The 16,664-nt window shown below is 42.9% G+C and overlaps 1 protein-coding gene across 3 annotated transcripts in view; it reads left to right on the top strand.

Annotated features, from left to right (window-relative positions):
• Positions 1 to 16,664, top strand: part of PTPN2 (protein tyrosine phosphatase non-receptor type 2) — a 58,808-nt gene that overhangs the window by 30,930 nt on the left and 11,214 nt on the right. For all 3 annotated transcript variants that reach the window (XM_067548167.1, XM_067548159.1, XM_067548175.1), the window contains exons 6-7: positions 5,139 to 5,348; positions 6,104 to 6,262. In XM_067548167.1, the coding sequence (XP_067404268.1) occupies positions 5,139 to 5,348; positions 6,104 to 6,262 (369 nt within the window). The remainder of the gene's footprint in view (positions 1 to 5,138; positions 5,349 to 6,103; positions 6,263 to 16,664) is intronic.

The following is a 16,664-nucleotide window of genomic DNA, read 5'->3' as shown; positions in this document are numbered from 1 at the left end:
AATTATATGCAGTTGCTTGATTAGTAGCATACCAGATACATTTACTGAGAAATGTATACACTTTAGATCTGGAGTACAAGAAGATCAAGAAGACACCTTTCAGTCTGAAGAGCAAGAACACTAACACACCCTGACATTTCCATAAGAGCTGGGAAAACTAAAATTACTCAATCAATCTGTAAAATCCTTTCAAACTCTTCAACAGCAGTATCTTGCTTGTGGTTGAGCAGTATACCTCTGCAGCACATCACCAAAATATATATGAGTGAAGAATTCTAAAAAGAGGTGCATTTTAAAGGGTTACTGGAAATAATGAAAACTTCTGGATATATTTGTTTTTTGGGTTGAAGTGGGATGATCAGAAATACACTTCTCCGCAAAGTATGAGGCATGGCATTTGACACCGTAATTGGTTTCTGTTGTTTCATGCAAATGTTTATAGTTGCCTTTGCGGTCAGTGTTATACCGTATATGATTTTTGGAGTCAGAGAAGAGTATGTATTGGAATCTTTACAAGCAAACAAACAAAAAAAAGGCAATGCACCATGTCTTGCAGATGTTACACAACTTCCTCATTTTTGCTTGACACATGATCTCTTTCAGAATACACAAATCTGATTCTTCCTTTTTACAAGCACTTCACTTGTGTGCCCTCCATTCTTCTATCCCATTTTCCTTAATTATAGATAGTGCTGGTCATACCATCTCTACTAAAGTTGACTGATGCATTCCATTATAAGATCCTGTTTCTAGTTGCTTATAACTTTGCCAAAACTTAACTGTCTGAGCTGAAATATTCTAGGGGGGAGAGGGGGTCTGCCTCAGGCTGAATTGTTTTGAAAGCTTCAGCAAAAACAGTTAAGCTGTTTCCAAGAATTAAATTAGGGAAAAATATTGTTCATAACTGTATCATTGAGAAGCTCTAACACCTCTGTGCTTTGGAGAAAAGGCTTGAAATTTTGTGGGGTGACATTTGTGTTACAGATGTACTGTTTGATCCTGTGAAAAGCTACCCACATTTGACCTAGTTATGAGTCTTTGAGAAATGTGTTTGCACGTGCAAAGTAGAGATGTGTTAGAGTTTGGCAACTAAATTCGTAAGATTCCCTGTTCACTGAATATACCCATTCCACTGCTTTTTCTCTGTTACTGTTGTCTGTTGTGGCACTGGGCACCAGAACTGAGAGAAGGAAGACTGTCTTCTGTGCTCCTCCTACTTGCTCCCAAGCAGCGTGGAGTAGGATGCACTCAAGTGCAGAGGGTACAAGTGCTGGGGACGGTGATAGGGTGATCGAACACCTTTTCAAAATGCAAAAATGGGACACATGCAGGAGCCCCGTCCCCTGTGGCTCCACCCCCCTGTTCCTTTTCCTGCTAAGATCCCACTCACAGCCAGGCTGGAAGCTGGAGCTGAGCAGTAGTAAGAGCCACCCAGGGAACCCATGCTGCTGTGGGGAGCCCCTGACCCTCCACCTGCCCTTGGCGTTGTGTCCAAAAGCAGCCTCTGGCCCATGTCCCCACCCCTGGGGAGTGCTGTCCAAGGCAGGTGGAGTGTCTGGGGCTCCCCACAGTGGCCCGAGCTCCCTGGGCGGCTCTTACTACTGCCCGGCTCTGGCTTCTGTCTGGTTTGGGATGTGGGATCTTGGGGGAAGGGGCCTCATGGTGAAGGGGGGCTAAGACCCACTTTGGCGTGCCCTTCCCACTGAGAAAAGGCTGGTGCTGCTCCTGAGCCTTGGGCAGGCATGGAGTGGTACCATAGGGGATCTGGGACAAATGCTGTCCTGAGTCATTCAGCCTGGGACTGGGACTCAAAATGTACATTTTGGAACTGTCCCGCCCAATTAGAGATGGGTGATCACCCTAGATGGTGGTTGTGGGGAAGGGAGTAGAGTGACACAGGGAGACTGGATATGGGAGAGGGGAGGAATTGGGACTGGTTGGACAAGAAGCTAGAGGGATGAGGGAGACTGGGACCTGGCCCAGGGATTGGGACTGAGATGGGGTGAGGAGCCTGGGTGGAGTAAACAGGCTGGCTTGGTAAGGAGGCTGGGACATAGATTTAATACTTCTGCAGGTGTGGATTGGAAATGGTGACAGATACTAAGTCAGCATGACAGAAAAGTTAATAAGGGACTTAAACCTCCAAATATCTGCATTTTAGCCAGTTTTGCTTCGCATGAAACTGTCGTGACGAAGAGGTGCCATTCAACAGGTTGTACAGTCAAGCTGTCTAGAGGAAGTGTTTACAGACTGAGCCAGAGTCAAAAGGATTCTGGACAGTTTACCAATCTAAGGAGAATTTTTGGATGAACTGTAAATGAACTTTACTTTTTGGGATATTAGAGGAATTTAACTTTGACCCCTTTTTGGAGGTGCATGTTCTGTGCCCCCGGGCCTCGGGAAGAACTGCTCTTTCCCCCAGCCCTGGCAGGAGCTTGCTTCCCCTTTCCCCCAGGGCCCCACAGGCTGGATGATTTCTGTGCCCCTGACTATTATTGGGGCGGCTGCACCCCTGCTTGCACTTCGCTTGTGCACACCCCTATTAGAGGATAGCTCAGCAGAATCTGTACAATCCCAGAATAGAAACTGCAGCATCAGAGTTGCTTTGATGCATTATGTCAAAATCAAATGAAGATTAAGAGCCGGACCAAGAGGAAGCACAGTAACCCACCCAGATTTTCTGTGGTGTGCACAGAAGCAAATAACAATAGCCAGTGCATAGCCTTCACTTCTGGCAACAGCTGATCAAATAAGGGATATTTCTCTATTCTAGAATGAAGTTGGCAGGCATGAAAGACTAGAGGGCAACAACTAGGTCCAACAGCTGATGTGTAATGCCACACCAGCATACTAATAAGAGACATTGTTTAAAAACTCAAAATGTATTAATGCATTTTTACAAGTGTTAAAGATATTTCTCTCCATCTAATAAGTTACCAGACAGCTACCAAGGGAAACATTTGAGGGTAACTGAAACAATTTGTAATTTTGTGAAATAGAAATGTGCAAATGTCTTGTTTTAAGTGAACATTTTGTATTTCAACCAGGGAATTTTTTCTAGTCAATTTGATGTATTTGTATGTATGTGCATTTTTTTTAAAAAAAAAGTAAGACATTAACAGGAAAAAATAATTGCTTTGCTTCTCCTTGCATATTATAAATAGAAAATATTGGGGATAATACCCTGGTAAAAGTGCTTCCTTTTAAAAAAAATAAATAAATAAATAAAACTAGCGTTTGCCTTAGACAAATGATAAAGAAAATCTCACTATATTCCTACAAAAGAAAAACCTATTTCAGATTTGAGAAATGTAATCCTATATGGCAGATATTTACTCAATGAAAACATTGTGATTGTTTGCCTCGAAAAAGAAATTCCTTCACAAGAATCCAAGTTCTCTAACTTGGAGTTTTGTTGCTCACAGGTGATTTAAGCGGGGCTCTTTATGTGCAAAGAATTACAGGACTAGGGTCTTGGATTATAGTTTTTCTCTGAAAAGTGACAATATAAAAATGGTACTTACTCAATAGACATATTCGGTGTGTGTTCTCTTTGATCTTGTTGAACAAACACTAATTTTTACTACACTATATCCCTATTGGTACAGCAAAGCCAATACAAGTTTGGGAGAATGATCCAGAGTCTATTTCTTGTTTGTGCATCAACAGAATATATGTGAATGTATATATTGTTTAGAAACAAACTACGAAGAACCTGATTTTGTTGTCCCCATTAAGGTGCATCATAAGGCAATTGAGTTGTACTTCTACAACATGCTGAGCACTTCAGTGAGGTAGTGGGCATGCTCAACGCCCACTCTCTTCAGTGGAAATTGAGAATGCTCAGAACCTTGCAGCCTTGAGTCCTAAATGAGGGCAAAAGACAAAGCTGTAACTGGGGAAGAACTTGTTTCCAGAACAAATTTTACACCGTTGACCCACAATAAACATGAACTGAATGATGCTATTTTGAGTCACTTTTCATAGTAAATCTGCACTTCATAGAAACTTGCAATGGACTGACCAGAAAAGGATCTTTCTCTAGTGTTCTGCAAAATGGAAACAATTTGGTCACTGATCTGAAGAAAAATACTTCAGCTTTAATGTAATAATGTATTATTATCAAATCTTTTTTAACGATTCACTTTGTGTATAGAGGTCTAGCTATTGTTTTAAGGAAACACGGATATAAGATATTGGTAAGATTTAGGGGAAAGCTTTAGAAAAACCAAAGATACTTGGTACTGAGATTGGATTTTGGAATCTCAAGAAATCAAAGTATCCATGATTAAGCTGCCTGAAAGTAAATAAAAAAACCATGTAGCTTGACCAGCTAGGTCTTAGGTGAGTCTAGTGGAAATTTAGTCAAAACTTGCTCCTGAAGCTCCTTGGGGTTAACAGATTTGGGAGCTGAATTGGCACAGAATTCAGCCATGGATGGAGGAAGGAGGAGAATATTGCCTATTCTCAATAGCCTCACTTACATATGGAACAAGATTGACTTTCTCCAGCAGAAACAATATCTATGGTTTTCTGACATAGGGGCCTTGTAAGTAGGACTTTTTTCCATAACATTTCCCACTTTTGCATCCACCAGTGCAATGCTAGTGTGAACAAGATCCCAGCAGCTACTTGCATTTTCAACACAATGTTGTCTGCATCTGCTCAGAGCAGGGCTAAACAACATGAAGTTTAAAATGCTGGTAGTCCAGTGGAGCCAGCCCTGTCCATACTGGTGCTTACACTGTTAGCATCAGTTGAGCTGCACTTGTAAATAAAGAGGGAAATTTTAGGGGAAAACACTAAATGCTAGTATTTTAGTAATGTTAGGGTATGGGGGGCATGAGATTGCAAGTAGGTATCTTAGTCTTGTTTTTAAAATGAAAAACAAAATATAACCAAGGTGTCGGTCACAAATAACTACCTGGTGCCTAGAGAAGAGGTTTCATAGTGCCAGCTTTTTGTTGGGAACAATCTAAGGGTACAAATTTTAAGCAAACAGTTTGTGTCTACCTGACAGAGATATAAAAATGCTTAGTAGCTCTTGACCTAGATTGATGGATGAGTCTCAAAAAACCAATTATCCAAAAGCAGAAGTACCTTTTTTCACTTTTTTGTGTAATTTTTTTTCATTTTAGAGTGGTGAGTCCAGGATGATATCTCATTATCATTATACTACGTGGCCTGATTTTGGAGTCCCTGAGTCCCCAGCTTTATTCCTCAACTTCTTGTTTAAAGTCAGAGAATCTGGTTCGCTGAGTCCTGAACATGGACCTGCTGTAATTCACTGTAGTGCAGGTATAGGACGCTCTGGCACATTTTCATTAGTAGACACCTGTCTTGTCCTGGTAAGTGTTTGTGTGGTGGCTTTTAGTTTATATTTGAGCTTTTTTATGAGAACTTCTCACAAATAGATATCTGTAAATAAGCCACACATTTGAGAAGGTAAAAAAAGACACTGGACTTTCTCGGACGCTTATTCTGATGACTTAAATCTATGAAAATTTATATTTTTCACAAATGAGATGAGTAGAAGTTCTTTACAATATAGTCCTGTTCTCATACTGCCAATCTTAATGTGTCTGTAATACATACTGCACTGTTCTTCAATTGGCAAATGGTTTGTTCCAGTCGTTCTTCTGCCCATATGTCCCATAAATGTATTGAATATGTCTGTCTTTGTAACTAAGCACCAAGTTGTAGTACTCAGAACTACTGTGCCCCAATCCTGCAACTGAAACACATTCATCAGTAAAGTTAGGCACATAGAAGTATATTAAGAGTCAGGGCTTGAATTGTTGTTTTCCATATTGGCTTTTATGGATATCAACTAACTTCCAGTAGTATTTTAATGTATCTCTTGGTTTTTTATATAAAAGTATTTTTAAATGATTCATTCTCTTGATAAATAAACTTAGAAATCCGTTTCAGATGTTAATTTCTCATAGTTATAACAGAAATATGGTCAGAAGATAAATATATAGATTGTATGACTCAACTATGTATAAAAATTTTTCCTTATTTTTTTTGTACTTTTAAATAACAAATGTCCCATATTTGCCCTAATCTGTGAAATTTAGTATAATCAGATTTTTTTTTACAGATGGAAAAAAAAGACACTTCTTCTGTAGATATTAAGCAAGTATTATTGGATATGAGAAAATATCGTATGGGACTTATTCAGACTCCAGATCAGCTAAGATTCTCATATATGGCTGTAATAGAAGGAGCAAAACTTATCATGGGGGATTCAACTATACAGGTAAATGTTCAGAATAAATTCAATCTACTATAAAATTCCAAATTTATGATGTTATAGTATCAGTGGGTCATTCAAATTAATGTTCTCTTAGCTATTTTTAAAACACATCATTTCTGTGTTGGTTAGGCAGATAAACTTGTCTCTTAATCAAGAATTGAAGAGTGTCTTGAAGATACCTAAACAGCCTTATGTCTCAGTTAAACTTTTAATACTATGTATTAGTATCGTGCTCTGATATATTAATACTATGTATTAGTATCATGCTCTGTACTAACAAGGAAGGTTAAATCAATATCTTCAGCTTATTTAAAAACAAAAGAAATGTCATATTTCCAAGTGCAATTGAAGGGTCTTTTCTCCCTGAATTAATATGTGCTGCTGCTGAAGATTAAAGTTTGCTATCAAGTAACATTTTTCTTACTATTATTTGATTAACCAGCTATAGTCAGTATAACCAGCTAGATGAGCTGATTTGGGTTTATTTAATGCAGGTCAAAAGCTTCAGGTTTTACAAGTCACTAGTTTTAAACTTTGTTTTCAATGTGCCTTCCAGTAATAATCATTACAATAGCTTCAACCACTTAAGGATGCCTTGTCATGAAGACCTAGAATGTTTTTGTATGGTAGATCATGTATTTTTTTTTCTTTTGCTGAAAAAAAGTATAGACAAGTATAAATTATTTTGACAAACCTACTCTGCTTTCAGAAGTAGGATGCCAAATTCAATGTAGCTTTCACAGATTTGGTATTTAATGGAAAAGTTGTGGATGGAGGAGCTGATAACTTAAAGTATGTTTATTACAGCTGTGCTCCTGTAAATTATTTTATACAACCATTGAGTGTGCAAGGTACACTAAAGTGCTATGTAAGAACTAGGTAGTGGTATTATTCTGACATAGGCTTATGACCAGTGTTATGACTATGCGTAACTGTTTATACCATCAATGATTTTAGCCCAGAGACATGCTTAGGAGTAGTAGTCATTTACTGCAGTCTGCTTTTGGCAGAATTTGGAATTTATTCCCTGAACATCTTGCTGCTTTGTATATCAAAAGCCAGGCCTCACATTTGGCTGAATTTTCAGTGATGTCACAGTCAAGTTACAGAATATTCTAAGTTACGTTTAATAGACATACAAATTCCCCTTTTTTAGCATGTGCATTTCCTGCGGCCCTGAGGTATTTACGGACAAGTGTATCAATTTCTCAGTATAAATTTTGGCAGCAATACATAGTTTTTACAGTCATATTTGGAAATGATGCATGAATTTTGGAGTAAGCTTTATGCAACTTTTTGAGACTATTTTTGTGTAATTTTTTTTTAAATCTTAGAAGATTTTATTCTCTATTGTCAATCTTTAACTTTCAGAATTTAGACTAACTACTGGATATTAGTATTTTTTTAAATAATTCTTGGTTGTCAGTTGTATACAGCTTAACTCCCACATCTTAGGAAAAATGGAAGTGAAGACTTTTTCTGCCAGGCTTGGAATGAATGAAATGTTCTAAGGGGAAAAATTGAACATTAAGTGTTACGGATGATGTCACATCCTTCACATGTCACATTGTGCTTAATGATTGCAAAATATGCTGGTACATAATTGATCACATTGCATTTAAGAACTTCATGAGCTTTTGGGTAAATGCAGATGTCCGCTTTAACTTGAATTTTCCTTGCTGCTCTTCACAGTTGATTTTAAAATGTTTGTTTACCTTAACTATAGAATGAGAGGAAATTGTTACTCGATTTATTGTTTATGGATTTAAGTTACTTGCATGATGAAGTATAAATATGGATATTGATTTTATCTTATACACACATACCTGGTTTGGTGTGTACCTTATCAAATGGTAATATTTGATTTCTTCTGTTCAAGAGTGATTTTTAAAAATTGGAATGCAGATGAGACAGTATGTCAACTTGAATTTTTTTAATTGACAAATTTTATCCAGAAATTTTATTTAAAACACCCTTTAAATAGCAAAGCATGAAATGTGTTTGGATTTTTGTTATCTTTTGAAAAAAAGACTGAGGGATTTTTATGCTCGTTTGTTTAGAAGAATCTTTTGGGTAGGCTTAAGGTCAACTGCATTGAATGTGCTCAGGCTGTTTCCTTTTTCCTAGTTCTATTCTCTTTATGCATGCACCTGCTTGCTGCCTGTCTATTTAGTTTCAGTTTCAGCTTTGTTGTTGTTGGGGTGAGCATGTTGCACCAACCCTGAAACTGGTTATTCACAAAGAGCTGTCGAATGCACAAATTAAATTGAAATGGAAAGGATTAGAGAACTTTTCTCTAGTCATTTTAGGTATTACTTGTAACAGTATATACAAAAACCTTAGATGGAAATGTGATATTTCAAGTTGATATCCCTTCAACATTTTAGTATAAACTGCCTTTCTTAGAGACTAGAGAGAGAGAACTTGGTGACAGTTAAGACAAACTCTGATCCTCTTGTGTTAACTTCTCTAGTTCTTATGCTCTTAGGCTCATAATCATGAAGTCAGGGGCGTTCTGCATAGGCTCAAGGGTCTGCCCACATGGATCTAATTATCACAGCTTAAGGTGTAAGCACTCTCCCAGTATAGGGGGAACTGGTCTCAGTTTCTGTACGTAGGTTGCCTAACTCTTTTTCTGGAGAGCTCTGACATTTGTTATTTACAGCAGACCTTTGAAATTCAGCAGAGAGAGAGCCCTTGGGCTAGAGAAGTGCTTTTTTGTCCCATGAAATTCCATATGTTAGGCCAAAATATGAACTATTTAATTCCCATTTCCATTCTCTTGCTTGTGATCCTCAGGAAAACTTTGGCATGAACATTGTAAACAGATTGCTGCTAGCAACACAGCACACGTTGTACTGAAAGCTGCTATCGTAGCAAGGAAGGGTGGGAAAACCTGGCACGCAGTCTCAGCATCCTATCTCTTCCCACACCCCTAAGGGCTCCACATGGGGCAAGACCTCATAGGCTGGTGGGTTGAAAAGCCTGGATGAGCCATACTCCCCAAAACAATCCCCTGGATTCAGCATATGGTGCTAGCAGCAGTCTCTTTCTCTCCTGGGATAACAGCCTTCTCCTGATGCCTGCTAATGTAGTTAGTTCTGTAGCTGAAAGTGGCAGCAGTGTGGAAGGTTCACATTTCAAACCCTGCTGAAGATGCGTGATGTGGATGGGTGAACTTACTTACCTTTTTCCCCCTTTAATCTGCTGGCACCTTCCTTGTTCCTGTCTTGTGATGAAACCATAGTATCACCTGTAACTGTATTTTATTTAAATATTTAAGCATTGTGCTTTTCCCAGCTCTTCTCCCCACCCCCTTCACACACACACACACACACACACACACACACACACACACACACACACACACACACACACACACACACACACACACACACACACACACGAGACTTCAGATCCACAGGAAGCAAGCACTTTTTGAAGTTTTAGGAGTGGGACTAGCAGGTGATCTTTTCAGGGAGCAAGGAAGCATTTCCACCATGGTACAGATAAATCCAATACATTTCATTTTTCACATCCACTATGTTCTCAAGTTGTGGTTTTTGGGAAGGAGGGGAAATTGTTTTAATGTAGATTTCTAATTGGTGACCATCATTTATGTATCTTAATTTAGTAAAAGTTTGCCTGAATAATTTCACTTATGGTGGAAAAATTCTCTTTTTTCCAATGACAAGACTCCCTGACAAATTATTTGCATTTTGAGATCTATTTCTGGAAATAAAGCACTGGTAGCTAGGTAAACACTTGATTAAATGAAATCTTAATTCCTGTAGTCATTTGCTATTTTGTTTTAAACTCAGCGGGCAACAATCCCATAGCATTGTTACCATAAGTTAATTTTCTAAATATGATTGTAACAAAATAAAATTTGATCCTGGGTGCTAGATATCAGGAGAATTTCTTTTCCCTCTGCAAAATGGCAAAATTTAGACTTTTAAAAACTCCAAATGCCACTATTTTTTGGGATGTCATGATTCAGGAAATCCTTTTCAGATTCCCTTCAAATTTGGTAGAAAAGGTCTCTTTTTGTCCCCTACCTAACCCATGGATTTTGAGGATATTTTTGTTGTTGTGGATATTAAGGGCGGGAGGGCAAAATTGGGCTCAAAATGGAAACTGTTGCAACCACTACTTCAGAATCTGCAGGATTTCCTCTGTGTGGACGGCAATTGCAATATGTAGTTTTCTAATAAGGACCCCCCAGTTCTGACACATTTGATATGTACAAATAAAAGGTTTTGTTTTCCTGAGGGGAATCGAATGTGTAGTCCCAGGAGCAAGGCATACCGGTTCATTAAACATTGCTACAAAGAAATCCAAAAAGTTAATGACATACCCTTGTTTAAAACTATTTGAAATTCCTAAGAGACTATGTAGTCATGTGGATGTGTAGTAGTCAAGTCATCTTGGAAATTTTATCCAGTTCTCTAGATTTTACATAGATTTATGGCCACAATGGCTGATGGATAAAAGCTTTGAATTTACGTGGAGTTGTAGAGTAGCAAAGTTCATATCAGAGGCTATGTTTTGATCAAAAACACTTTCCACATCTAATGTCTAGCTGTCTCTTGCTAAGAGTTCTTGCTAATATTTTATCTGTCAACAGTAAAGACCTGATTACACCTCTGTCACTTTTAATGATTTTGCTTGAAGAATGATTTAGCATTTTTTAATTGTTGTGATATTGTTTCTTGCTCTTGGGTATTACAGAGAAGGCAGTATGGTTATCTTTTTAATCAGATCCACTTTCAGAGATCTCTGCAGCTATTCGGTCATGCTCAAGAGTCTTATCTTTTTTTATTTCTGTGAGTTTACAGCCCTGACTTTCACCTTTAGATGTTTGTTAATCCAGGACAGATTTGTGTGCTGTATATTTAACCTTCAAGTTATTTTCTAACAACCAAATTTCCCTCACATTAGTCTTGGTTTTAGTGTTACCTGAAGCTAAGACTGATGGGTGTACTTGTCTTTGAAGCAAAGTCCATTTCACTTCATCCACTGAAGTATTCCTTGACATTTTGTTTTTTGGACCAAACGTGTAAGACTAAAAACATGTATTCATCATGGGGTCTTTAACACATTTAACGTTTAGTTTCTTGATGAGTTAACTATTGGACTTTTGTGTATTGATTTGTATTTGTAAGGATAGTTAGTATAAACAAATCCAGTGCAAACTTCTGAGATCTTTCCACTGGAACAACCTTTTTCATATGCTGGTAAAGAACATAAAAGTGTTTCCATGTTTTATTCTTATCCTGTTGATGAAGCACAGTCATTTATCAATATTTATATTACATACTGATAAGTAATAACCAGTACAAATGTGTACCAATTATGATGAACCAAAAACATCATTACTAGAAATAATGTTTTCTCTGAAGTTAATGCATGAGTTGAACATAATAATAGTACCTGGAAAAATGTAGCTAACCCTGGAATTGAAAGTGAAGATGTTACCACCTTAGTAAGATTCCAGTACTTAATCAGCATTAAGCATTTATTAAATAGTGTGTGCCAATCCATAGTTGGAGCTAAAGTTAGCTTCCCATGCAAGGTCAGTCAATAGGATTACTTTTGTAGTAAGGTATACTATTCAGTGTAATTAAGGGTATCTCTGTGGTTTACTACTTTATCTATAAATTAGTTTTTATGTAATTTTTAATTTATTTATATGATTACTCTGTGGAAGGCTTCTTTTTCAAAGGTATAACTACTTCTTCGAGTGCTTGCTCATGTCCATTCCACTCTAGGTGTGTGCACGCCTCCATGCATGGCTACCGGAACTTTTTCCCGTCTAGCAGATCCCGTAGAGCCGGCTCTGGCGCCCCCTGGAGTTCCGTGCATATGCCGCGGTATATGAGGTGCTGCCGGCCCTATGCCCCCTCAGTTCCTTCTTTCCGCCTGTGACGGTTATTGGAACTGCCTGCGCTTGCATTGCAAGCACTTAATTCCCCATGTTTTGAGCTTTAAGCAAATGATTTCTTTGTGTTTGTTAGTTACATTAATAACTGTTGTAGTGGTAGTTAGAGACTTTGAGATAGTCTAGCTGAGGCTTTACCGGGAGCAGGTATGCTCCAGTGTCATGGCTTCCATGCGCCTCAGGCGGTAAGGCTTTCCAGTAAGTGACCGCCACTGCCTGAAGCGTGGGGGAGAAGCCCTTCATAAGGAGAAGAATGGATCAATAAGGCTTTCAGACCTCCAGAAAATCCACCTGAAAGCCTGGCTCATGGAGCTTCCGAGCCGGCTCCAAGTCAACCCGCTCCGCTGCGGTACCCAGCGTGCCGTCGGTGCAGAGGGCACTGTCAGAACCTACTCGACTCAGCACCGCGAATGGATGGAATCAGCACTCGGAGCATGGAGCCTCCCCTGACTCGGAGGAGTAGGAGAGCACCTCGGCACCTACCAGCACCGTTGACTTCAGTAGCCATCGGGCAGCAAGAGTCCACAAGAGAGAAGAGACTTGGGTTACGGGGGAAGCCCGCGTTAGGATGCCCTGAATGGCTCAGGAGATCCCTGTTATGGGGAGGAAGATCTCCTGCAGACCGGTTTCCTAGGGTAGAGCAGGAACACTCCCCTAGAAGTTATCCCAGGTCATGGTCGCCGGACCGACCTGCATCGATGCGGAGAGCGAAGTCGCCTGCCCGATACCGGTCTCGACCTCCCCGGCACCAGGTGAGGTCCATCCCACTGCAACGAAGAGTTCACCCACAAGGACGCGGCGCTGATCCCAGTCACTGGAGACAGTCTTGGTACTGAGGAATTCGCCAGGCAGTGCCGAACACAGTTGCTGGAGACAGACTCGGCACCGAGGAGTTTGCCCTGCACCGAGGCTGGGCAGAGCCTAGTCGCCAGAGTTTGACTCGGCACTGAGATGCATGTAGAGCACAAAGTCCTCGGTACCGGGATGACGCTCAGGTCAACCCAGCTTGCCGGAGCATTGTCCGTATGCCTGCTCCAGCTGCGGCACTCACGATGAACTTGGTAGTTGAGGTAATCAACGTCGAGGTGACACTCTCTGGAGCAACGGTACTGCACAGTGAGGGCCCTTGGGGCAGCCCCAGCTGTGGTCTTTTGACGGTGCCTCAGTGTCCCTTTGGGGATGCCGTACCTGGGGGAGCCACCACCAATGAAAGGTGCTAGAGCTCCAGGCGGATGGCCTCAGAGGCAATGGTCACCCAATGGCTATATGGAGGCCTAGGGGGTTTCCCCGGTGGGGGGACGGGACCACGGTCCATCAACCCCTCAGGGATGCAGTCAGTGCCTCAAGTACAGGGAAAGGGCCACCATTCGCCCTCGGACGATGACTCATCCCCACAGGCAGGGACTCCTGTGGGGACCGCCTGTCAGCGGGAAGAAGTGCTGCGGCCTGCAGAGTCCTTCCTTCCCCTCCCTGCCAGATGAAGCATGCTCCCGAGCCCTGGTTGATTCTAGGGCACATTGGGAACTGCTCAAGAGGTGGCCTCCACCTTGGGGCTAGAGGCCAAGGAGCAAAAAGGGCGTCAGACAATCTTTAATGTGCTACTGGTGGGCTCCACAGTGTGGTAGACCTCCTGGTCTACAGAGGGGTGCTCAGCATAGTGAGGGTCTCGTGGCAAACCCCCTCCTCTGTAGCCCGATGCCTAAATGAGTCGAGAAGAGTATTACATCCCAGCCAAGGGGTTTGAATACTGTTCACCAACCCACCCCAGGTCCCTGGTGGTGGCTGCTGCCAACCACAGGGATAGGCAGGGCAGCCGGGCTCTACTCCAGAGAACAAGGGCAACTGCAAGCAAGACTTGTTTGGAGAAAAATTTTATTCAATAGCACTACCAGCCAAGTAGAAGGTGAGCCCTCAGGGGACTCAGTGAGCTGCCTTTCTGAGGCTCTGCCCAGCAGCAGGCACTGAGCCTGTTTACCATTGCGGAAGAGGGTACCACGGGAGCTAGAGCAGCGCTCCAGGCATCCTCAGTTGCTTCTGGTTCGTTGGGCAGAGCCATACCCCCCACCATCAGCGTGCCCAGAGGTTAATGGCTGCAATCCTGGGCTGTCCCAAAAGGTCCAGCAGCCTATCCGGGGCCCTTCCTTGGACAAGTCAGCCTTCTTTTCGCTTCGGATAGAGGTGAAGCTGCATGGTCTCAAGGACTCCAAGACCACGCTTTGTTCCCTGGGCCGCTACACGCCACAGACCTTTAGGTGTCAGGCAAGTCCCCGGGGACAGCAGCAGCAGAGGTGTCAGCCACGGCCGTCTCACAACCTACGGGCAATGGGACATAGTCGGGGGTCTAGGAGACACCATCCACCCTGAGTGGCTCCTTAGGCTCTCAGTAAGGGTCCTCTTGGCTATAGGGCAATCAGAAAAGGCCCGTTCTGATGGTGCATGCAAGGGCAGCGCCCTGGCCTATACCTTTTTCAGGTTTGTGTGAGCCAGTATGCTTTGGATCACTGGGTCCTTGATATAGTTCGGGAGCTAGGGCCACCAGTTGTCTCCTCTCCCCACCCCCTTGACACCTCCCCCTTCCTCCCTCTCAGTGCAATTCCACATCCAAGAGGTTGAGGCCGCCTCAACCCGGAGCAATGGGAAAGGTCCCACAGGGCATGGCGGAAGAGATCCTACTTGAGGTACTTCCTCGTCCCCTTAAAAATACAAGGGGGGGGATTTAAGGACGGTGGCAGACCTATGTCGTTTCACAAATACTGAACAAGGGACTCAAGTCTCGCATGATCTCCCCAGCTCCAGTAGTGGAAACAGGAGCCTGGTATGCCGCCCTGTATTTCAGGGACACACATCTTCAAAGCTTCCTTCACTTCATAGGGGTTGGCTCCCTCTAATGCTTTATGGTTTTACCTTATGGCCTGTTACTCGGCCCTGAGAGTGTTTACTGAAGTCCTGGCAGTGGTAGCTGCACGCTTGAGGGTACAAGATTCACCCAGGCAGGTCCAGGTCCCAAGTCCAGAGCAGTGTGAGCCGGTCAGGCACCACTTGCGGCTGGTGGGTCCTGCTGGTGAACACACACAAGTTCACATTAAATCAGGTGCAGTCTATGGAATGCATCGGCGTGACCAGTTGCTTCCCAGACCAGACCTTCTTGCCCCAGCCGTGCTGTGAGACAGTGTCCCTCAGGATGGCCCACCTGCACAAATGCCCTACAACAACAGCCAAATGTTGCCGACAGCTGATAGGTCACAGGGTGCCCTGCACCTGTGTGGTGAGGCTAGCTAGCCTGACGCTTAGGTCACTTCAGTCACAGCCCCAGGATACAGTCAGAGCAGGTAGCTTCTGCACCGGGAGGCTATGGTCCCCTCACCTCCCGCCCCCACCCAAAAAAATCCCAAAACCAACAGCAGCAAGCCTAGCCTAGCCTAGCCTCCCTAGATTGGTGAATGACTCCTTGGGATGTATGAAAGGGCATTCCATTTATGGAACAGGCTCCTTCAGTTACCCTCTGCTCAAGACAGCCAATATCAGGGTAAAGTACCATATCAACACTGACCTTGGCTCACAAGGCATCTGGCCAAGGGAGGAGAGGCATCAGCACACCAATGTAAAGATCTGCAAAACACTCGCAGGGCTTGCGGAATGTTCCTCCGCGTTACCAAGGGCAGGGCGGTACAGGTGCTGACAGACAGTACAGCGACCATGTACTACATTGATAGGTAGGGAGAGCCCATTCGTCAGCCTTATGAAGGGAAGCTATCAGTCCTTAGGACCTGGTGGTGATCACCTCCCGGGGGTGATGAACGACGAGGCAGACCGCGTCAAGGGGTCGCTCTTCCTCACCATGATGGGTCGCTGTGCCCACAAAAGGTGTCTACGACAGTTTGGAAGGGGGATTTCCCCAAGGAGAATCTGTCTGTATCGGACTGGAGCATGAGGTGTCCACAGTGCTGCTCTCTCTGTGGTCAAGGGGCAGGGGCGAGCGTCAACGCCGTCCGTCTGTAGTGGTCAGAGAGTTTCATATTCACTTCCCGCTTTTCCCCTCCTGCATACAGTCCTGCTAAAGACAAGAAGGGGCTAAGTGGATGCCATCTCGATTGTTCTGGCCTGGCCACGCCAGCACAGGTTCAGCATACTGCTAGATTTCTCGATCGCCCGCCTAGGGAACCTCCGAGTCAGTGCGATCCCAGCTCCCAGGATCACGGTCACCTGCGGTGCCCAGATCTTGACCCTCGATGGATGGATTGGTGGCCAAGAGGCGATGAGCGAGCCGCTTAGAACAAGTCCAGTGAGTTCTGCTGGGTAGCAGGAAGCCCTCCACGCAGGTCATGTACTGGGTTAAGTGGAAGTGGCTGTTGTCTGGCGGGAGGAGTCCTGAGGTATTCTGCCCAGCCTCTCCCCAGTGCAGGCAATCTGGGAAATACTTGCCACTGTTAAAGCTCCAGGGACTGACTGTGGCCTCCCTGAAGG

This window comes from Emydura macquarii, unplaced genomic scaffold (genome assembly GCF_026122565.2).
Source record: "Emydura macquarii macquarii isolate MOO-44397 ecotype Brisbane River unplaced genomic scaffold, CSIRO-AGI_Emac_v2 contig_212, whole genome shotgun sequence".
In the NCBI taxonomy this organism is placed as follows: domain Eukaryota; kingdom Metazoa; phylum Chordata; order Testudines; family Chelidae; genus Emydura; species Emydura macquarii.
Note: the sequence above shows the minus strand (reverse complement) of the source record. Positions and strands in the feature narration are given on the sequence as shown.